This window comes from Alosa sapidissima, chromosome 7 (genome assembly GCF_018492685.1).
Source record: "Alosa sapidissima isolate fAloSap1 chromosome 7, fAloSap1.pri, whole genome shotgun sequence".
Lineage (NCBI taxonomy): Eukaryota > Metazoa > Chordata > Actinopteri > Clupeiformes > Clupeidae > Alosa > Alosa sapidissima.
In genome coordinates this window covers 30,420,240-30,444,367 of record NC_055963.1, presented here as the reverse complement: position 1 = coordinate 30,444,367, position 24,128 = coordinate 30,420,240, and the positions used below count along the sequence as shown (strand labels likewise).

The following is a 24,128-nucleotide window of genomic DNA, read 5'->3' as shown; positions in this document are numbered from 1 at the left end:
CATCTTTTTGAATAAGAATGCACATATTTGTTTAGAAAGCATTGATGCCTCCACTGTCTGTAAATAGTTTGAATGATGTGTTTGTATTTATATCAACAGGGATAAGCTCTCTTCTATTCAAGCAGTTGTTCCTTCTGTTTATTACTCAATGTTTCACACACATGTTATTTGCATTGTTGTGTTCACAACTGAAAATAAATCTCTTTTAGTCATCTGTGCCAAAAACTATTTCTGTTGATGGATACAGTTCAGCCGATAGACTTGATTACTTGAGGAGAGTACTGTTTTACTGAAAAGTGGCTTTATTCAATATTTCTTACAACATGGTGCTATAGCGTCTTACTGTACATACAAGTCACCCACAAATAATAAATAGTATTTAAAATCATGTATATTTAATAGTTACAGCACCAGTACATAGTGGAGATGGTGAAAATTGCCAGAAAAAGTGAAAAAGCCCACGATTCGCCAATGACTTACAGTACTTACAGATTCTGAAGCGTCTGCAAAGACACTTCCTTGTTTTATTTTGGAACCATTTTGAAAGGGGGGTTGTTTGTTCCAACATGTTTCAAAGAAAACAAAAACACAACAATGACAACAAAAAAAAAACACTTTAGTTTTGTTTCATTAAAAAACTAAACTAACTCAATGAAAAATATGGTGGGTGCAGTAATATACAAAATATCTGAACACTTATTTCTTCATGTTTTTACACAAAGCAGGGCTCATTAATGTACGTGTTGTACATTGTCACTCTTATGTTTGACCAGTTTCTGTGTATTTGCCCATGCTTTGAGGTAAACTCTTCTGGTTGAAGTGAAAAAACCTTTGAAGCACGTGTTTACTTTCATAGCACCTTGGTGAAGAGTTAGTCTGCCAACAATCACAGCTATGAAGTTCCAAAGGAGCTTCAGATGGACGGGGCATAATAAGATGAAGGGAATAAAGTAATATTTTTTCAGGTTTTGCTTTTTTTACACATACATATACACGGTGATGGGATTGGAATGGTTAGTAACCACTTCTCCATTTTGCAGAGTTGTCTTTTCTGTGTGGAGTAAACTTGTGCTGTCACTCAGAGCATAGCTGATGGACTCTCGCCCCGCTGATGTGATGGACTATCTTTTTTGTCCTATTCTTCGATGGTGTCTCCATTTCAAGTCTCACTTTTCCAGGCCTGTTCTTTCCAACTGCCATGATGTTTGCTCTTCCATGATCTTCTCCCACTCTTTTTTAAAAAATACATTCTAAAAATAATTTCTCTCATCTCCTCTTTTATTGTTCCTGTTTGGCTAAAAAAAAAAAAATCATAAAAAAATTCGCAGTGACCTCTTGTCTTTCTTCTCGATCTTGCTCACTCAGCTTTCTCCACTCCCAACCGGGGGGATAGGCCGTCTCCAGGCTGGGGTGGGGTGAGGGAGGGATGAGGTCGAGTATTTGTCTAATGGTTCTTGGGATTGTGGCTCTTCCCGGCCACGGATGCCCCATGGCAGGCGGACGTGTCACAGATGCCGGATGGGCCCTGGTGTCCGGTGCGGCCCGTTCGGCCTGGTTCTCCTGGCTCTCCCGGGTCTCCAGGGGCGCCATCGCGGCCATCTTTAACAATTCCATTCACTCCTGGCAAACCTAAACACAAGGCACAAAGGATAAGTTCATAAATGCCCATCCAAAACAAAATACTCGCTACATTGCCTCAGTTAAACTGAACAGCTGCTGTGATAATGTATTAATTGCTGTCCCTATCTGGTCCCTATAAACAATATTTTTCTATGATTTCTAGGTTAGGTAGCCTTTTACATTGGTGCTCGTCATGCAAAGACACAGGGCATTGACAAACCTTCCTCTCCTTGGTCACCAGGTGGCCCATCAACTGCCTTGCCAATTGTTCCCTTGTCTCCTTGCTCTCCAACATCACCTGTTGAATGTCACATAGGTCAAAGTTACCAAGCAATACTGACTAAGCCTGAAAATCACCACAACATGAATATTATGGATCCCAGGAATGTGTTTTGCTTTGATTGTTTAATTAGTATCAGTAGCATGTAGCTACACTGAATACATGTGAGTTTTTTTGGTTAGTCTTTAGGCCTGTTTTGCTTTGGATCCATATTTTAGGTCACCTCTGGGGCCAGGGTCGCCCAGCTCTCCGGGAAGGCCTCTGTATCCTGGGGGTCCACGGGCTCCTGGGTGTCCTACAGATCCAACCTCTCCTGTCTTCCCTGGGAGGCCAGCTGGGCCGGGGCGGCCCACTGCTCCTGGAGCAAGTGGCCTCCTCAGGTTGGCAGCCAACTGCGCAATCTGATCTGAGAGAGAAAGAGAGCAGAACCAAACAATCAGTCGGTGTGAGGAGGTGAGCTGTTGTTTAAACAGACAGAGTTTTACAGCTGCTGGACAACAATGCAGGGTTCTCACCATCAATCATTGATCCACAGAGCTCTCTGATGTGCTGCTCACTAGCCAGCTTTCCCTGGAAGAGGAGGACATGAGGTAAAAGGAATGAGTTTGCTCTATAGTCTTAAAGAAGGAGTTTATGGCTATCTATCTTTCCTCCAAGTCTTGTCTATCTTCTTAAGACATAGTTAGAACTATGTGTGTGTGTGTGATTGGCAAGGGTATGGTTAATAATAAGAACAAGGTATCCATTTCTATAACCAATATTTTGACATACCTGGTAATTTTATAAAATTAACATGAATTGCGATAATTTCAGTTCTTCAGCTGCACAATGCAAACATCTACACAGTGAGCAGATAAAAAAAGATGGATTGACACAGAATGATGCTGGTTGAGATTGGATAACTCACGGGCACGCCTGACTTTCCAGCAATGCCGGTCAGACCCTGCTCTCCCTGCAGTCCCATCAGGCCAGTCTTTCCTGGGGGTCCTCTGGCTCCCATCTCCCCCTGGGGTCCAGTCACGCCCTTCGGCCCCAGCTCACCGCGCTTCCCAGACTGCCAATCAGACGGCACCACAACATCACAAACTACAAAAACCTCAGATCCCTCCTTCAGACCCACTCAAAGCAGACCAGAATACAAGTGAATATGTGTAACATGAAATGTGTGAATATATGTGAAATATGAAATGTGACTCTTTTGGGGGTTCATTGTTCTTTTCCTGGACGTAATGTTATCTCGGACACATTGCCAAGCGTCAGAGCAGCAGCTGCTTTATTGGGCCCTCTCATACTGAAGCTCCACAGGAGAGTAACTTGTTTGGCAGTGTAGAAGAAGCGGGAAGCTTCTTCTACACAGGAAGCCCATGAGCGAGTCGCTCTGCGGCTCCTCGGCACAGGAGTGGGTGGCCGCGTGCAGCACTTCTCACAGAATAATTAGGTGAACAATAACAGTGCGAGACAGAGCAAAGAAGCGAGCAAGACACATCAGAGAGCTCGCTGTAATTACACTAATTGAGCAGAAGGCTTCGCTGCCATATTGCATGATTCCCCACATCCCCCCGTCCTCTCTTCTCTCTCGCTTCGTTCCCCTGACGGGCCCTGATGAAATTGTGTTAAGAAAGCTAAAGAAGCAATCCATTAGGATAATTTAATCCAGTTAAACCTGGAATGTGCCCTGGAATCTCAGTGAATGACTTCCCAAAGTAGGGTCTTGAAGAGAGAAGGCAAGAGACTGGGAGCTTGTTAAATATCCACACGTTTGAGGGTAATTTAATATTCCATTAAATAGGGCTGCTGTGTTTGCTGTAGGTGTACTGTGTACAAGGAGAGACCACATCGGTGTGTTTTTGAGACTGAGGTGCTTGACATGAAAAGTGTGTGTGTGTGACAGAGAGAGATATGTATGTGAGTGAAAAACTCACCTCTCCTTTTTGTCCAACCGGGCCAAATGGACCCTGAAATAGTGAGAAATTAAAGCTTTAGTGCACCATATGCTCTTGGGTTAGACCATTCATTGCCTTTAACTAATAACATTAGCCAAGTCTAAAATCCAAAATTTCAGTTGATGAGAGCAAACAAATGTCTAACTTACAGGCTCGCCATTTTCTCCCGGCAAACCATCACTTCCGGCCACACCCTGAAACAGGAAAACAGATTTCACAGAGTTCATACAAAGTGTGTGAATCCTTTAGACCAGAGGGTTGATGAACCATCCCTGGTTCATACAAACTAACTTCACAGAAAGTTCACTTTAAGGTCAGACAGAGGTCAATCACAAAACCAAAAATATATATATATAAACTCCTCACCATGTCTCCTTTAGGGCCAGATGCTCCAACAGGACCCTTTAGGTGTTAGAGAGAGGGAGAGAGAATAAATAGTGAACACATTTGAGCCAGACATGCGGCTGCTCCTGGTGGTGGTGGTCGGGCCGGTTGTGTGCCGTGTGTATGTAGAGAGGGGAGCACGGCGGCCCTGGAGCCCTGAAGCAGGCCGTATAAAGGTGGGCTTTGTTCGTGCCCCAGCTCCCTGAACAGGAGGAGGCTTTGTTGAGAGAAGGCTACCTCTCCTCCGAGCGCTTTATGAAAACAACTCAGGGTACACGACTGGAGGGAGGGAGGGGAGGGGAGGGAGAGGGGAAGGAAGATGAGGCGCTTGTCTTTTTATTTTGTGTCTATTCTACACTCTCTACGTGTGATATGTTATCACTGCCATTGTGTCTTGGATCTCTGGTTGAGCTGCCATGTTTGTCTGAGTGTGGGTATATCTGGAGTAGTTATTTATGTGGTTGAATGTTATCTTTTTTCCCCATTCTGTCCTGTTCTCTATATCAAGTATCAGACACTCAGTGCACGATTGCGAGGGTTTTGTTATAAGAAGACAGGCACATTTCCATAGCAATGTGTTTGATTTAAAAAAAATAAATAAATAAATAATTGGCACACAACCCGAATACCACAGAGCTCAGTGAAGACAAACATTTGTTGTGCAGCTCATATTCTACAAAATCTGAAGTACTACAGCATTTATAATATTCAGGATGCAGACATTACACACTGTATGGCTGTAGTGTTTCATTTTCCTGATTAAGATCAAGACTTCTTATCTGTTTGAGATTGTATTGTTGTCTTTGATTATTTTGACCTTTTTGTATGTGGGCAGGGAAAACTGCTTTTTTCTTATAGAATATTTTGTTTCCAAGACTATACTTCTAAACACACAGCTGTATGCAATCAAATGTATGTTGCTTCTAAAATGTGGCCAATTAAATATCTGATGATGATTTCACAAATGTCCTTTCACAGTCCTGTAAAGTGCTTTGGGAGGGAAGCTACAGTAATTGACTAGTAAGATGAGTGGAGACACATTAAAGGTTGGTTCTCAGCACAGTGGTTGATTGGCACAACAGTAATTAGTGCCTGTGTGGATAATGAATCTATTAGCATACCCACTGAATTGAACATCGTGAAATGTGTATACAAGTATACTTCTCTCTGACATGTCAGTGATACTAACACATATGTGTCAGAACAATATGTCATCATTTTCATCGTTTTAATGTAACGCTTCTCTTCATTACAATTTATCATTTTCAAAACAAGTGCTATGGTCTTTAGACAGAAGCTTGGATATTAGCAGGATATAAACAAAATGTGTCTATCTTATAATAAAAATCTATCAATTATTTACTGTGTGCCAGTTCACTGTTGATTCTTCACATGTGAAGCATTTTTGGTTGTCTGGCTGGCCATGACATGGCTAGTTGTTAAGTATGAAGCATTCAAACCTACATTCTTACGCTCATGATAACTAAACTGCTGTACTGCTGATGTACTGCTATAGTGCAATACATACTGTATACATGTGTTTATGTGTGTGTATACATACATACATGCACACACACACACACATATATATATATATATATATATATATATATATATATATATATATATATATATATGTGTGTGTGTGTGTGTCATATATATTGTGTGACATATATATTTATACACTGCCATTCAAAAGTTTGGGGTCACTTAGAAATCCTTAGAAGTCCTTGTTTTCATCATTAATGTTGGAAATGACTGTTGCAGAACGAATTGGCTGATCTTTATTGCAATATCTACATTGTCCATGAGCAGCAACCATTCATCCAATGTTCTAAAGGCACATTCTGTTTACTAATCATTTTAAAAGGCTAACTGAGAAAACATTGGAGAACCCTTTTGCAATTATGTAAGCACATAATGTAATTTGAAAACTGCTGCCCTGATTTAAAAAACAAACAAACAATGCAACTGATCTCAGCTGGTATTCTGTCTATAATGGAGTGAAATGGAAATTTCTAAGTGACCCCAAACTTTTGAACGGTAGTGTAAGTTATGATGACTCATCACAGATCCAACACAGTTGGCAACTCACCCGCTCACCAAATCCTCCTCTGATTCCTGTTGGCCCTGGAAGGCCAGGGTCTCCAAGAGCTCCTTTAACACCCTGTGAATTAAATGTCATTTTATAGAGTAATACAAAGAGAAAAAAAACTCAGCTATATGAGGTTAGTGCAAGTTGGAGGCAGCTAGTTGGAGCTTTATGTTCCATCCAAGATTAAGAGGAATAAGTAGTCACAAGTAAGGTAACGTGTTAGGTCATGAGAAAGTGACGAGAAGTGACCATAGAGGTAATAAGCTGCAGCCTTCAAATTAATTCTGCTAGTGTGGTTTTATTGCATTGCAGTTTTATCATTTGAACACTACCACAAGAGGACACCTGACTTACCCACCAACACACGTCATAGTATTAGACAGTGTGGTGGGACGTGTCACAGCTGATTAACTACCTGGTAGTATTAAACAGGACGGTGGGGTGTGGCATGCTAGCTGATTGACTTTACCTGGTAGCCGAATGGTGGTTATGTGTCACAGCTGATTGACTTTACCTGGTAGCCTTTTGATCCTTCAGGTCCTGCATTTCCCACTGGTCCAAGGCCACCCTGCAAGACAGATGAGGCGTATCTATGAGGTCTAATCATGGACGGACAGGAGAAGACATCAACCACTTTCCCTCATTAACTCACGCCACCCTTCCAGGCATCTGACTTTTCTCTCTCTGCTGCCAGCTAATTCTCTTTTCATCATTCCGGCTTTCACAAATGGGCTGGCAGGATGAAAGACAAATTATCAAAAGTGGCTCTTTGACTGTCTCCATGTGGATGTATCCTCACACCCAACAGCTCGCTCATAACAGCTTTGCTTAACCACTATAATTTACTGGTCCATGTGACGCGGCGAGTCTAATAAAAGAACAGCCTTTCGTATGCCAGGTGATTTTATTACCCAGCAAGGTCCCATCATCAGAATGTTGCATGTGGCATGGCTTAGTTACTTATGATAATGAAAGCCTAGTGCTGAAATGAGATAAGGGTGCATAGACTGATGGAAGCTCTGTCTGAAAATGTCAACACGAGGCAGCAGCGGCCTCGCTGCTGGTTGTCACTGTGCGAACAGCAGCCTCGGAAGTGTTTTATCTTCATCTGACTGCCTCCTCAGTTCTCTCCCTATGTGTATACACAAGTGTGCGTGTGTGTGTTGTGTGTGTGCGTGCGCGCGCGCATGCATGCATGAATGTGCTAGGGGACAGCACTAAGCACTCCTAAGAATGTCATCATGTTCATGTGTTGCTAGGCAACAATTTAAGTTCTTACCCATCTTATGACTGATCACAAAGAGTAGTTTTTTATGAAGCTAATCAAGACTAATTGTCTCTCTGGATGGGCTGAGTTCCAATAGTCCTTTATTTATGGTGACACCAAACTAATCATAGATTAATCCTGTCTCATCTCGCAACAGCACACACTATTCTTTTGTCGGTTATGATGGTAGAGACAAAGAAGAATGATTAAGACTTGTAGATGAGTGCAAGTCACAGTCATTTTGTATTGAATTGAACATATTTGATAAAAAAAGGCCTGAAAATTAATTCAGTGACATGGAAAAATGTCAATGAACAGAAAAATAACTTTCACACACTCAAGCTCATCTTTAAACATAGAAACACAGATCACCACTGAAACTCACGTCATCATTGTAGTGGTGGTGGAGAAAATCCTGTTCATTATCGCAATATTTTATGAATGCAATTATATTGATACAGTAGCGCAAAGAATTCCAATATTTAATTATCTATTTTACTTTCATTTGAGTCGGGTTTACTTCGGGTTTAAGTTTTTTGCACTACCCTCCTACTACGTTTTTGCACTTAAAGCGATACTCCAACATTTGGGGAAATACACTCATTTTCCACCTCCCCTCGAGTTAAACAATTGAGTTTTACCATCCAGCCGTTCTCTGAGTCTGACAGTAGCACTTTTAGCTCCTGCTCATTGAATCAGATTAGACCGTTAGCATCTCTCCTATAAGCTAATGGTCTAATCTGTATCAATGAGCTGAAGCTAAAAGTGTTACTGTCAGACTCAGAGAACAGCTGAATGAACTGGGGAAAGGTAAAACTCAATTGTTTAACTCAAGGGGAGGTGGAAAATGAGTGTAATTCCCCAAATGGTGGAATATCCCTTTAAGTGTAAAAGATGATAGATTGCTGGAAATGTAATTTAAACATGAGAACATGAAACTTTTGCCATCATAAAGGAATGGAGAAAATCCATAGCTGAAAATGTTCATATTTTATTTTATATTTTTATTGTAGTGTTATTGTATATTGTATATTTTTAACAGTATTTGTGTATATTAAATATTTCTGACTCTTACTGTCCTTTCTGTTTTTATTCTTATATGTAAAGTGATTATTGTGTACTTTGAGAGCAAAGAGCAACCAGAGTCAAATTCCTTGTTTGTATACACAAACCTGGCCAATAAAGCTGATTCGGATTTAAGGATATTGTTACATTTGTGCAGCATTTTGAAAACAGGGTTATGGTCTCACCATAGATATAAGAAGTGTTCAGTTCAATTATGCACTTCCTGGCCTGCTAAATATTGAATCCTTGTTGACTTGTAACTGCTGTGTGCAGTAAACTGCACAGTGCAAGCAAGGCACACTCTTACTCACACTGTGCAGCAGTATTTGCATCCTATTGGATCTTTATTGTTGAATTATTTTTCTATGCTATTGTGAAAATCTAAGATAGAGTCACTTAAGTGATGCATGAGAAATGTTGAAAATTCATGATTCTCTGTGAAGAATGTATCATGTTCTTATGGTCGATCTTACTCTTTTTGCACTGTTTACACATTGACTAATGGTCAGACTTTCAGTTGAGTAGCCCAATTTCATCCAAGAGCATAATCCAATAGGTTGAAAATACTCAAGGGAGGCTTGAAGATCTCAGCCATATGATGACACATCATAAACGTGTCCGTAAATAACAATGGTAGAGTAGATGGGTGCCTTTATAGCACTGAATAATAATGGTAGATTAGATAGGTGCCTTTATAGCACTGAATTAAAAAGCAGAAAGCAGATACCCAAAGAACAAATTAACATTTTCAATAGACTCACTCTGTATATATACAACTGCACTCAAAGATAACTGTGCTACTGCCATTTAGTAAGTATAAGTATAACCTATATTTCTAAAAAAGACGCCTAGGTTTTGACTCCCTCTCTGGGCAGCCGTGGCCTACTGGTTAGCGATTCGGACTTGTAACTGGAGGGTTGCCGGTTCGAACCCTGACCAGCAGAAACAGCTGAAGTGCCTTTGAGCAAGGCACCTAACCCCTCACTGCTCCCTGAGGGCCACTGTAGCAGGCAGCTCACTGCGTCGGGATTAGTGTGAGCTTCACCTTACTGTGTGTTCACTGTGTGCTGAGTGTGTCCCGACAGGGCGAACAGGACCCCGACGCGCCAGCGGAGGGGTCTTGTTTCGCCCTGAAGGGACTTATTTTCCCATAATGACCGGCGTTCTATACATTATCCCGCTTATTATAAGGCTACTTGCCAAAACGAAAAAATAAACTCCATGATATGTCTCTTTACACTTATTTGTTACCGTTTCGTCGTGGCTTCTGCTGAGAAACAAATAGTTCGCAACACACGCTGAACTTGAATCAAACATTCTTTAGAACACAGCTGATCAACCGTCTGCTTTCACTTTTGAATGAAATTCCAAGCGCAAACTCCGTTGCCATTGACAGCGGTCATTCTTGTTTTCAGAGGTCCTTTCCCAAGAAATAATGACCGCTAGAACTTTCGGAAATCCCATTCAAGTCAATGGAGCATTCTACTTGCATTGTGAAGAGCCGTATAATAAATACTTATACTATAAACTCTACTGTATTTCTTTAGTCAGTGTGCCCACACCATACAACTCAAACTTGTATATGCCTATATGTGACCCCTAGCCCTGCCAGCCCAGACAAAAACAACCTGATGACCTCTCAGAATACTGTTTGAATTATACAATTTCATGACACTGATTACACTCTTGTGGAAACACGGCACAAACTATTGTGCACACTTCAAAGGTTTAAAGAGAGCAGTTTATATTAGTGAAAGCTTCCTGGACTTCAAATTTCCATAATGACGCTATGGTGGCATGTTTTTGGAGCTGAAGCCTCAGGTTACTGTGGATGTTGTGGCTGAGTGTTTGGCTTCTGTGCATACTTACTGCCACACCTCTGGGTCCAGCCTCTCCCCTCTCTCCTGGAATTCCAATATCACCCTGTGGGAAAAATTAGCGTATCAATATACTAACAGATAGGAAACATATTATGCTTGTGGCTTGGTGAATCACATTGTTTCTGGGTAGTTTTATAATTCAGAGTTTAATGAATTACAGGCTTTTAGAAAGAGGGTACACATTGCAAATCCAATTATGACAAGAGATCATTACAAATGAGCCATTCGCATATATTAAAACCCACACCGCCTACAGCATCAGATACATACAGGAATACCTGGCTCTCCAGAGGGTCCCGCTTCTCCCATCTCTCCAGAGTCCCCCTGCCACGAGGGAAGAGGATGGGGTTAGACACAGCAGCCACATCCGCATCTACACGACTAGTGATATTTTAGTCCCACAACCACTTATTTATTCTTCTCGCTATTAGGACATTTCCGTCAGATCCGTCTCCATGTTGCAGCAGCGTCAGCAGGCTAGTGTCAATGCTTTGCACATCATTTTTGTGGCCATATTGTGGTGTATGAAATGTGTTACATTTCACGTTAAGTTTTGGTCATATCTGATTGTGATGTTTCACTGGCACTGTGACAATATCTCCTACTCTATGCTCCTGACTGAATTCTTACTTATCATTTACCTCAAACATGAATTTTCACTCACACTACTGTATATCATCTGAAGCAGCCGTGGGACAAAAGCATCTCTGAGCATGATGCCAATTGTCATTACATTGCCATGCTAATTGAATATAGAATAGGCAATAGCATAAATTTGACTTTTATACAATTATTTCCAGCTTGTTATTTGCTAAGAAACATTCAAAGGTTTCTCTCAGTAAGAGCAAGATCACACATATTTTTAGTATTTTTCTATTAAGAATGGTTCTGTGGCGACTATCACAAATGTCATGGCTTCTCTGGTTTCTGTGCACTCATTGACAGTGATTATCCATACATGACCAAATAACATTGATCAAATGATTATAACTCACAACTCCTCCTTTGGCTCCCTTTGCTCCAGCCCTTCCTTGTAAACCCTGTAATATAGAATGACAATACGTCACATACATACAAAGACATACAGAGACATCCTTAAAGATGTCAACAGAAGAGATACATAGGATTTTTGTCCATGTCACATCAGTGTTTTCCACTGGAAAGAATACCTCTAACCATCAACCTTAAATGATTTGTTTTTTGGAGGGGGGTTGTGGTAAAAATACAGTTAGGTATACTTACAGGCAGGCCGTTGGGGCCTTTCTCACCAGGCACCCCAGGTCTTCCAGCATCTCCCTGGCAACGCACAGAAGAAGCACTGTGATTGTTATATCAACCAGACTCCACTGGGAAAGACAACAGAGGATTTGAACTGCATCTCCATCAAGGCGGAAAAATGCACAGCTTACCTTCTCTCCATCTAATCCCTGTGTGCCGTCCTTGCCGTCTCTGCCGGGAATGCCCTGTAGAAAGAGAAGGTGGGGGGAGTGGGGTTGAGCAAAGGAAAAGTCCTTATTCTCTGTGGACAGGAAATGGCGTACTGTTTGTTTGTTTGTATGTTTGCTTATGCTTTAAGTAACTGAAAGGTTTGGAGGTTCTTACGGGCTCCCCCTTGGGTCCTGCTGGCCCTGGGACTCCCTTAGGCCCGATTTTACCCTGAAAAGGGGAACAAGAAAAGGATGTTTGCAGGTTATGCTTAAACAAAATGACATAAATGCAATTGGACTCAAATAACCCATTTCATATGCTTACAATCTCTCCTTTTGGTCCTTTGAAACCCTCTGGCCCTCTCTCACCGGCATCTCCCTGGAATCATCAAATGACAGACCCACTGCTTTTTATTGCTGAGAGTAAGCAAAACCTTCACAAAACTTGATGCAATGTCAATATTACCCACTGTGAGCCATTAATACCCATTGTGTAAAATAAAGAAAACAACCACAAATAGCAAACACAAGCAAACACTTACTGTTTTCCCGATGACTCCAGGAGGGCCAGGCTTGCCTCTGAAGCCAGGATATCCCTATGAAAAAAGCAAGGCACATACACAGTTCAACCCTAGCGTCAACATGACACATCCCGTTCAAAAGATACACTACAAGTTTGACCTTAACACTGACATTTACATTTTTAGCATAGCTATCATAGCATATATGGAAATATGGCGGTCAAACGCCATATTGGGGGGCAGCCGTGGCCTACTGGTTAGCGCTTCGGACTTGTAACCGGAGGGTTGCCGGTTCAAACCCCGACCAGTAGGCACGGCTGAAGTGCCCTTGAGCAAGGCACCTCACCCCTCACTGCGCCGCTCTTGTTGCAGGCACCTCACTACACCGGGATTACTGTGTGCTTCACCTCACTGTGTGCTCACTGTGTGTTGAGTGTGTTTCACTAATTCACGGATTGGGATAAATGCAGAGACCAAAATTTCCCTTACGGGATCAAAAGAGTATATATACTTATACTTAAACGTTTAAAGAGATCACTGGAATGTTATATTGTGGCAAATTATGAGGAGCCATATTGTGGATCTGAACTCACCCTGTCTCCAACAGCCCCCACCGGGCCTTGCAGTCCCCTCAGACCTCTTGGACCCTGAAAAGACAAGACGTTAGATTTTGAGCTTTATCACAAAAAGCAAAACCATCATCACCATCCAATACCAACTCATGGCAAAAAGCCCACAGATTGATCCGTCTGGATTTTTCTGAGCAGAACACAGAGCCATTAAAAAGCCATGTCTGAAGATAATGATACAGGCCACCGAAAGTGTTCTCAACAGGCCTGCCCACGACGGTCCTGTCATTCCACTCACTGTGCGTAGGTGAGTGCATGGCGCATTGCATCCGAGCTAAGAACACCTGTGGATTGTGCCGTCTAGACAGGCTCTACAGAGAATAACAGCACTCTGGCTGAAGGGCAGCTCTGGCATTTATTGTCATTGAAGAGCAAGAGGACAATGAAGGGAAGGAGAAAGTGTGAGAGAGAAGTAAAGAGAAGGAGAGAGAGGAGAGAGAAAGAGAGAGAGAGAAAAAAGCATACCTGGAGACCCACTGTGCCTGGAATACCTGGAGGACCAGGAGGGCCGGGATCACCCTGTGAGGAGAGAGGTGATGACGAGCATTGTTAAAAAAAAGAAAGTGAATGGCGAGAAAGATCATGGTACTTAATGTGAAATCCTCTGGTGCCACAAAATCTTGACAAAGATGGAGGCACTGAATGAAATTAATGTGAGCATACATTTACTCTAAAATGTGAAGTCTGTATTACTTTGTGTAGATGAGATATTTACATGGTAAAATAATAAATCAATAAGGGTCCATTGTTTTGATATAGCACTATGAATGTATTCCGGTATACACATCGATATACACACAACCTATGATGTGCTAATGAACATTAGGCTATCTAAGATTATGTGCCTTCCTCACCAAAAGCAATTTGTCTTAAAAGTGACCTGACTAGGACAAAAATATTTAGACATTTTGAATAAAAATCATTCATCTCTTGGCAAATGGGGGTGTCCTCTATTTTGGAACAGAAGACAAATATTGTGTTTGAAAACAGCAAGGTTGTTGGTGAGTCCAGTGAGATTATGGAGTGAGTGTATCCAGAAAATATAGAGTCCAGCTCTAGGACCCTCAACACACTTTCCCTTCCCCTTTCATTTGTCAAAGAGGGGGCATGGCACAGAGGTGTGCCTCTCTAAATGCTATATTCTCCTGAAATGACCAGCACACAACAGTGTGTGAGGAAGAGTGGTTATATCCTTTGTGTTCCACTGGAAGATGTCTAGGGAGACACAGAGCTGTAGATACAACTGCTGTTCGGCGGTCACACCACGGGTCACATATAATTCCCACAAATTGAGAGGCAATATCCCGTGTGCCAAGTGAAAGATATTGCTGAGCTGAAATGTCTTTTGACTGGGTTCATGTGCTGTTTGCACAAACAGTCTGGACACTGCAGGCTGGGGGGGACTGTCCATAGATCCAGGGCTAGAGGAGTTTCTCATAAAGCTGAATAGTCCCTTAGGTCTCTCACATCCCCCTGGTGATTTCACTCATCTCCCAACCTCGGCAATCTCACCTTCTCCCCGTCTTTTCCAAGCTCTCCCTTGTCTCCCTTGTGACCAGTGTGGCCCTGTAGGAAGCAAACAGAAAGGTCACTTCATCCGACTGATAACAGTGGACTCATCACTGGTGTCTGTTCTGACAGTAATGAGGATGAGAGCGTATGAGAGTGGAGAGGTACCTTGAACCCTGGCATTCCAGGAGGACCAGATGGGCCATGGGGACAAATAGCTGGGCACTGAGGAGAGGACAGAGAGGAGACGGTGGACAGAGGAGAGGAGGAAGAGATGAGAGGAGGAAGGGAGGAGAGTATGAACAGAGGAGAGGAGGAAGGGAAATTAATCAAACAATGCAAAATGAGGGTTCAGGTAATCTACATTTACATTTATTCATTTAGCAGACACTTTTTATCCAAAATGACTTAATATAGTAGACTAATTAGGTTAATATATGGACTAGTATAGACTAATCTACTGTATTTTATCAATTTCTGTGTGTCCACGGTATGCGTCATTCCCAGTGTGATGTGGAGCAACCAACTTGTATATCTTGAAGTTGAATCAGATATAATCATACAAAACAACTCACCAAAAGATCACCGCTACCATCGGGAAGAGCCCCTGGAAGACCCTGAAAACAAGATGTTATTAATTGAGGAATATTGAACAGTGCCTGTTTACCCCAAATTGCCTTTTAGGTCACACCAAACTGAGCATGGTTTACTTCATCTGGATTGAAATGATCTTTATCCACAAGATGGCAGTACCATAGTGGAGTCAGACATGTTTTTAATAACGCAGAAAAACTGGGATTAAGTCATCATAAAACCGTTGTTAAAATAACAACACTCTATGTGTCTTCTGGAAATAGTGTACCCTCATACATGTTGCTCAGTGCTGTGGTACCAGAAAAATGGCGTCTGCCTGAAACTTACTGGGGGTCCATCAAGCCCAGGTGGGCCGGCAAGTCCTGGCAGACCTTCAGGTCCCTAAAAGAAGACAAACAATAATGTCTTAAAATCTTATTTAACACACCACATGAGTGTGTGTGTATGTATGTATGTGTGTGTGTGTGTGTGTGTGTGTGTGTGTGTGTGTGTGTGTGTGTGTGTGTGTGTGTGTGTGTGATGCGCAACTGTGTATTAGCTATAGTCTAATTATATTGGCATGCCTAATATTGATAAATAATACCTTCTTGATGTTGCACGTTTTTTCTACACTTGCAATTTCAAAAATCATTGACAATGAAAATACTTTTATACTGCTTCACCACTCCAATAACAAACAACAGGTATCAATAAATTGCCCTTATATGTGAAACATTAAACATTTACACATAATTATATTAAAATTAATTCCGATATGAATAATGAATGCACGCCTACGCTTCACAAGAGTAGAAGGGGGAATCACGCCAAATCAAACCTTTGAACTCCTCTCCTCTGCTTTTTGATGAAAGGGCTTCAAGTGAAATCATGCTAAGCGGTCACTCAGGACCCCATTTAATCAGCCCTGACTCTCGGAGGGGGACTTTCCCTCCCTCACTTTACAACCATGACTGTATGCCAGTGCACTCATGGAATATTTAAGCTCCTGTGATTGTTCAGTGTCCATCTCTTATGGAGGAGGGATGACTGCTCTTCAATCAGGTAGCCGAAACCCCCCCTTCTGCAACAGACACTTGCTTTGGGGTGTCACTACTAGTTTGGAGCACAGTATGAATGATGTACATACAGCTCACCAACGCCACAATGAAACCAACAGCATTGTTTTGTAGTCAATTACATTATGGAATTATAATTACACTTGTTATTCTTAACTAAGGTCACTGGTGAAAAATACAGTAAATAGGGTTTTGATGAGTTTGATTATAATGACAGTAGCTAACCTGGCTAGCAATTCACTTTCGACTTTTCAAGTGGTGTAACCAGTGGTAAAATTAACCTTGAGTCGGTATATTACACCCTTACTTAACAATTTCTGAGCTGCAGACATCTTTCTTGTAGTTGTTTAGTCATTTTAAAGAAAAAAAACATGTATGTGTTGTTTAAAACTGACATGATCAGCCCAGCTATTGGTTGTGTGCAACTCTGTCTGTCACTGTATAAAGCCCATCACATATCTAAAGAATGAATGGAATGGAAACCAGTTTAAATGGGAGAGAACACCAGACAGCACAGAGCTGTTTAAGTCAAAACTCAGATACTTACTGCTGGCCCCTGAGGTCCTACTCCGCCTGGCAATCCATTAGCTCCTGGTGGCCCCTAAACATTTCAATTGAGACATGGAAACACACACACACACACAGACACACACACACAGACACACACACAGACACAGACACGATTAAAGCCATCCCTGTTCACTCCATAATCTCACATTGTCTAACACAGCAATGCCATTCTGCTGCATTGAAGTGAGGAGTGCATACTCACTGGGGCTCCTGGTCTCCCCCTGCCCTACGGAAGACATGGAAAGGGTCATGAGAAAAGCATTAAAGGGAACATAAGCTAGACTGGCAAGAGTTTTATACAATAAACTTCATACGAAAGCATCAGTAACAGTGAATATTGATAGTGTTATGGTTGGATAGCAACCCCATGATCTTCTTTCTACCCTCAAGTGATATCATTATATACAGTGCTGAAAATGCATCTGAAAATGCATTAGGCATCTACAATAAGCATTCAAAGCAAAGCTGGTTACAGAACTGCTGTCGTAACATTGATGTGGTGTTAGTCTGTGATAACAATGAATAACAATGAATGCATCCATGATATTGAGTGTGTGCCCTGGAAAATGGACCAAAATGAAAAATTCATTGTGGAGAGAGACATTAGAGGAGCTCAACAGATACAGGTAGGAGTCAGGTCAGGTGGCTTTGATAGAGATGACCTAAACATCAACAACCTACATCCGCAATGTTTGGGGAAGTATTGCGCAGGGGATAACACTGCATTCAACAATTGACTGAAGGTCCAAACGAGCGGTTACTTACAGGTGGTCCAGCTGGTCCTGGAGGTCCGGCTTCCCCCTAAGAAAACAAAAAATACAAATAATCCGTTTAGAAAAATGTGCAGTACACAAGAGTGAGTAGAATTTGTCAAAGAATTTGCATTAAGTCAATTTCTTTGTATGAACCTCAATTTGGATTGAATTAGGATTTCAATGGTACGGAACCCTAGAGGGGTCATTGCAAAATATTTTTTGGTGAATATCCAGCAAACGTGCACTCATTTTACTAAATTGTGCGCACGTTTTACTAAATAGTGTGCTCATTTTACTAAACTGTACTATCAATATATTAAATTGTGCACATGTTTTACTAAATAGTGTGCTCATTTTTTTTTGTCTATGTCTTGATGTCTGTGCCTACAGGAACGCTGTGCTAGTACGCCTCTCTGTCTGGCATCTGGCTATTTTGTGTTGTGTGGTGTAAATTGTCTGTATTTTTAAATTCCTTTTGTGAAGCAACCTTGGGTGTTTTGAAAGGCGCTTTATAAATAAAATGTATTATTATTTTTATTATTTTACTAAATTGTGCTCTCATTTTAATTTTTGTAAAATAAGCGCACAATTTAGTAAATCATGCACACAATATACTAAATTGTGCGCACAATCTAGTAAAATGAGACCACAATTTAGTGAAATGAGCGCACATTCTCTCAATATGGAAAAATATCTTGCAATGACACCTCCTGGGCTCCATACAATGGCCATCCAAACCACACAAATAACACAACAGTGTTTCCTTTAGTACACTGATCTTTTTGAGGCATCCCGAGTCATACACAGATTTGTGTATTTTTTCATTGGCTGGTGATGCACTGGTTTTGTGATTGCCCGTCCTTTCACTGGCTGCGCATTTGATGAAAATGACCCATGATGGTGCGTAATGCTGCAGTGACCTGACATGAACCATTAGAAGAAGCATACTGGGTCACCGCACACTGAACAGTGCTAAAATACATGCAAATCCACTATAAAAAGCACATGTGTTAGACAGGGATATTACATGATCCACACAGTTAGAGTCCATATAGTCCACATTGAAGCATAGCAGAATATAAAGCCAAACGTGCAAATGTGTTCACGCTCAACACTGATGAACTTCAAGGTTAATTAAAGGCACCAACAGACTGAATGACTGAAACAGTGACTATTGTCTGAGTATTTTGCGGTGTAACAGTGCAGTGTTGTAGTGCACTTTATGCAGTACAGTATTTCAAGGACAATTAATTCATTAATTAATTTTCAAGGACCATTAATATTACTATTGACTACAGTTGCTCTGTTGTATTTCAGAGGAATATACACCACCGATAGTAAAATGGCAAAAGTATACTATTGTGACTATTATATCAAACAATATGATAAATAATCATACATGAATAGGTTTGCAATCCTCTTACAAATGCATTAAAGTGCTTTTAGACCATTTGTCAGTCTGTATAATAAAAGCTGCCTTGCCTGAGTAACACTAGTTTTCAGCATTGATGAAAACTGAAATAGCAATTTTACACTTTATTTGCTATGTAGCCTCTTTCAATTGAATGAGCTACAGTAGAATGGTTGTGATAAGAGGTGTATTTCCAAGGTGGCCCTAGTCCTGGCCTCCTCCCCACCCCCCAGACCCCCTACCCTGCTGTCAGCTGTGTTTGGAGTGGCTGTGTGGTGAGAGGAAGAAAGACCCTCTCAGGCACATAACACAGAAGTGCCACGGCAACCTCTGCCCCTGGAGTGTTAATTGAGGAATGAGCAAGCAGCAGGCACACACACAAACACAAACAACCCTGACACACACACACCTACAGCAGTAGTCATATAGCTTTACAAAATGTCAACTTCATGTTTTCTGTGTTTTCCCAGAACTCTTTTTTTGTTGTGTCTGCCTCTACCAAACTACTTTTCACTTTAACATCTGTGTCACAGGGTAGGCCTGGCCCTTAATACCCACCTTATAAGAGCCTGAATGTCAGCCAAGAGGTATCAAACTGATTCAGTTTAATTGTGCTAGGAGAATTTAATCCATCTAATTAAGAGAGCGTGTAAACACCCATTCCCTAATCAGGCCCTCTCTAGGAGATTTTTAGCCCCTGTACGGTGTCTGTACCCTGCTGACCTGAAATTGGAACAGCAAAAATATCCACAATGTTCTGTTAATCTGTTGTTTGTTCTTCTGAGATATTACTGTATTTAACAAGTGAGGCGTTGAACTGGAATGGTTGTGAAAATCTAAAGCAAAAGGATTAGAATAATATCTGTCAACAAGGTAAAGGAATCCACCTGTTCCCTTATCCTCCCTTGCAGACAGATACATTATCATCTAAATCGCTTCCCTCATCTCATCCTCATGGGATAATATTTCCACACTCCTCATAAGCGATGCCTTGCCTTGGCTTCCACAGCTCAAGCTTAGCTTCATGCAGGGAAGCTTCAGCATTCCATACAAGATTATGGAGCGCTGTTTCCAGTGCAAGATCAATCCGACTAAAAAAAGTCACACGCTTCCTCATTAAAAGCATTCCCATACAAAGAGCCCAGAGAAGCTCGACAAATCCAGCCTGACAGACTGGATGAAATACACAACTGCCAGACAAAAAGTGTTCAACAATCCAGCCTTACTGTGCGACTCGAGGAGCAAACCTTCAGAGGACCTCCAGAAAATCCTACACTTAAGGCACACGAGGGAGAATTTGTGCTTCTGATGTTAATACAGACACATTTGCTCTTCTTATAAGTAGGCCAGTCATGGCCTACACTGGACTGGTTTATAAAGTTGTGATATGAGAAAGGGTAGGACCATGCAAATGGTGTGTGCGTGTGTGTATGTATGTAATTACTCATATATATGACATTAATGCCAAGAGGTGTGTGTGTGTGTGTGCGTGTGCGTGTGCGTGTGCGTGTTAAACAGCTTCCAGGCAGCAGATGGCAGAAAGACTGCATTTCAAGGCATTATAAACCACAGTGCTTCAAAAGTGGATCAATGATAGACGTAATGAGAATGAGAAACTTACTACTTCTCCAGGAGGTCCATCTATGCCAGCAGGGCCATCAGAACCGGTCAATCCCTGCAAACATTCAACAGAATGAGTTGGAACATTAGTACACTCACAGTATGCTCTACATATACGCCTATGGCAGAGCTAATCACATAAGGTACAACGAGATCACAACAGCTACTTGATACAGTAGTTACAGTGGGCATGTGACTGGTCTTGTGATTTCACTGTAAAATGACAGTTGTTGTGTGCACATATATGTATGTCTGTGTGTGCGTGTGTGTGTGTGTGTGTGTGTGTGTGTGTTCCTTTCTTTCTAATTTCTTGGCTGATCCCCCTTTCTGTCATGCAGAGTTTGTCACATCATAATCTGTTTCTCACGATCACTTACATCCACTCCAGGCAGACCAGGCAGTCCGGGGCTTCCAGCTGTCCCTGGCTTTCCAGGTTGACCTTTAGGCCCCTTGGAGACAGTCCAGATTGAAAGGGCTCAATTAATATTATAATGGATATGCAATAAGATATTACACTTGCATTGTGTGTATATAATTACTGCATCACCTGGTCTGAATAGGAAAATAAATAGATGCTGTAGTTCTCTCTTCCACTAAAATGCAATACATGTTCTTCTTTGAAAAATGTATTAAGAACAAAAAACTAAGCTGAGGATACTCACAGGCTTTCCAGCAAGCCCAGCTGGACCAGGTTTTCCCTGTTATCAGAATACAGAAGAAAAGACAGGTAGCTTTAAAACATGCCATCTGAGAATCTCAAGAGTACAGATCTCTTTCATGCTTTGATGTCTTGAAGTTTGTTATTTTTCTATGTTCTATCTTGAGAGCGTAAGTGCCTACTTTTCCTACTCTATATGCATCCCTCCCCGACAACTAGAGTGGCCTCAGACAAAAGGCCACCTGGTATCCTAAAAATCACCTCATGTATAAATGAAAACCAAATTAAATCTGGCCAGGATGATACAATAGGTACAATGGAAAGGAATTATATACATTCACTAACACACCTGTGTGGTATATTGCTAATAATGCACAGCCCTGAAGAGGGCTTGGACACACAAGGTGGAGGGGTTTGTGTTCTAAAGTTCTCTGAAAAAGGCAGGCTGTAGAAGAAAGCAAACAGTGCCACAGCCAACCTGCAGTGCTGAGCAGGGGCTGGGACAGGAGATGAGGGACGGGAGCGAGGAGAGGAGGAGAGGTAGGGAAGGTGGGGGTAGAAATTTAAGAAGGCCCCCTTTTGGCTTTCAGGACTGCATGAATGAGCCCTCTGTGAGTCCAAGCATTCACATTTGGGTGAAATGGTTTTAATTTGCTGGAGCAACACCAACTGTGTTTTCTTTATGGATTCCCCAGTAGGTCTCCAATTTTGGACACACTAGTCTTATTGAAAGAAGTAGAATATTTGGCGTTCTGCAACTCTGTAGTATGATACCCCTTTGACAAAAGCAAACAAGGATATGTGATAATCAGTTTAGCACTAGTTAACATAACCAAATTAACTGTAATTCTCACACCTCTTTGGATGTTTTGACTTTTTTTTCCATCCTAAAACCAGTAATACAACTATAGTGATTCGATTCACCTCTTGCACCAATCAACAGTTAGTCTTTGATGAGGTTGCCATGGGGCCTCAGGTGGGGGTAGGGGTGGAGCATTCTAAGTTCTGAGAAAGGAGGAGCACTGGACTGGATAAAATTGGACCTACTGCAGTCCATTTGACCAGATCACCGACACCAGAGAAATAATTGTGTCTAACTGCCTGTAACTCTCCGCTTAGTAACTGGACATTTCAGATTAGAATTAATTTTCATCTGATGTTGGTGCTCAGCTTTTAATGTAATAAGCTAAACATAAATAAATTATATTTAATTAGTAACCAAGGATGTTGGCAACCATCTGATCAAGATAATCATTTTCTCTCCCTCTCTCTCAGGGGGTGTGGGTGCATTTAATAAAGTAAATTTCCTATCTAGTGCTGATTGACTTCTGAGATGTTTCCACAGGGGGCATCACAGACAACGGCAGACTGTTCTAAAACTCTCTCCCCAACCCTGTAAAAGGCTCCCACTGGCCACTCACGTCTATGCCATCTTTCCCTGGGGCTCCTGGAGGCCCTGGGGGTCCTCCTGGCCCTCGAGGTCCAGGTCTCTGAAAAACAAAATATCAAAAAATACAATTGAATGGCAAATTCTCATTTAAAAAAAATGTCATAATAATTTAAATGATTTATTATTAATAGCAGCTAAGACAGTTGATAGATTTCTTATTTCCAAAACAGCAAACTCCATGAGCACATTCTAAAATGTGTGCAAAAATGTGCTGTTTGCCGAATTTAATGCTGTAGAATTGCCAAAATACATAAAATAACCAAAGCAGAGTCCACTGTGTATTGAAATCAATGATACACTAAATTGTTTATGTACAAATAACATGTTTGGTGACAGCACAGGTGTAAATATAAAGATACTTTCGACAGTTTTAAAAGGAAACCCCAAGCTGTGATGCCAAAGGTTGCCAAATTACGCACGCACCAAACGTACACAATTGTTGCTAAAAAAAGTTTTATACCATGAAGTCCTTTTTACTTGTTATGTATATGAACTTTGGAAAGGCTTAATGGAATTTCGTTAAAATTGGTATCGCTTTGGTGTTTCCCTGCACATTCCTGGCGGAAGGTTGAGGGAACAATAGTGTCATTGTAGGGAGGCCAAAAATCTCCTGCGCATAACATTCCTTAAATCCGTTTGCACTTTCACAAATCAAGAAAACACCAGAATAAAAACGAAATTAGCCTATGGCAAAGAAACATTACATTGAGATAAACCAAACGCACATAATTCTCAATCATACATAGGAGTACCATTACTATCAAACGTAATACTCGTTAAATAGGCAAATATGATCAGATAATCCTCTTGAGGTCTCCGAAACTTTGAAGATGACACAGAGCAATGCATTATGAATTATTGCAACGCGCGCCTGTTAACAAGAACTCGAAATACGTGCGCTACTTCTGCGTAATTCGAAAAACCATGTCAGACATATCAATCAGCTATGCTCTATCTGTCGCTGAACAGTAGTACTGTGGGCTCGAAAGGCCGTCACCCACCTGGGCAAGGGATGATGTAAAAAGCTGGCATAATAAAAGCAGTCCCAGAGCTGAGAACATAGCCATGGCTCCCGTCCTCCCCTCAGCTCCGATTTATGGTGAAAAAGTCGGCCCGTTCCCTGTCCTAGTCGCAGTCTGTCCCCCCCGGCTTTTTGTGACGGGACCGCTCCTTCTCTTCACGGCGTGCGGCTCCTGAATGAGATTCACGTTGATTCCAGATAAACCCGAGCCTCCAGCCGAAGGGGCTGAACTCAGTCGGGCACTACCTGGTCGATGGGAGAATGGGGGTGGGTGAGGATGGGGAAAGGAACTGAGGTGGGAAGTCAGGCGGAGGGTGTAGGACTGCACAGACCAGTGAAAAGTAGGACGCGCTCGAGGACAGGGGATGTTGGTC

At 41.7% G+C, this 24,128-nt stretch overlaps 1 protein-coding gene and 1 long non-coding RNA gene across 2 annotated transcripts; one reads left to right on the top strand and one right to left on the bottom strand.

The window, feature by feature from the left end:
• Nucleotides 1-279: 279 nt before the first annotated feature.
• On the bottom strand, nt 280-24,064 carry col9a3 (collagen, type IX, alpha 3). Its single transcript, XM_042097240.1, has 32 exons — nt 23,735-24,064; nt 22,705-22,773; nt 21,288-21,323; nt 21,003-21,074; nt 20,627-20,680; nt 17,605-17,640; nt 17,042-17,065; nt 16,817-16,870; nt 15,542-15,595; nt 15,196-15,237; nt 14,789-14,845; nt 14,624-14,677; nt 13,577-13,630; nt 13,076-13,129; nt 12,504-12,557; nt 12,287-12,340; nt 12,137-12,190; nt 11,944-11,997; nt 11,777-11,830; nt 11,530-11,574; nt 10,805-10,858; nt 10,524-10,577; nt 6,837-6,890; nt 6,323-6,394; nt 4,210-4,245; nt 3,993-4,037; nt 3,823-3,855; nt 2,808-2,954; nt 2,416-2,470; nt 2,124-2,306; nt 1,841-1,918; nt 280-1,629 (listed from the first exon to the last, which is right to left on the bottom strand). Exons 1-32 carry the CDS (start codon nt 23,798-23,800, stop codon nt 1,445-1,447), a joined length of 2,037 nt encoding a protein of 678 aa, XP_041953174.1. The 5' UTR covers nt 23,801-24,064; the 3' UTR covers nt 280-1,444.
• On the top strand, nt 2,213-2,846 carry LOC121713030. Its single transcript, XR_006032721.1, has 3 exons — nt 2,213-2,353; nt 2,436-2,490; nt 2,714-2,846. It is a non-coding gene; the product is annotated as an uncharacterized LOC121713030 (long non-coding RNA).
• Nucleotides 24,065-24,128: the final 64 nt, after the last annotated feature.

Excerpts from the sequence above, each read along its gene's own strand:
- col9a3 (XM_042097240.1), bottom strand. The coding sequence starts at position 23,800 with ATGGCTATGTTCTCAGCTCTGGGACTGCTTTTATTATGCCAGCTTTTT. Across the intron at positions 21,075-21,287 it reads CTGGGCTTGCTGGAAAGCCT|GGGCCTAAAGGTCAACCTGG; the intron begins GTGAGTATCCTC and ends ACTGTCTCCAAG. Across the intron at positions 11,831-11,943 it reads AGGGATTAGATGGAGAGAAG|GGAGATGCTGGAAGACCTGG; the intron begins GTAAGCTGTGCA and ends GTGCGTTGCCAG.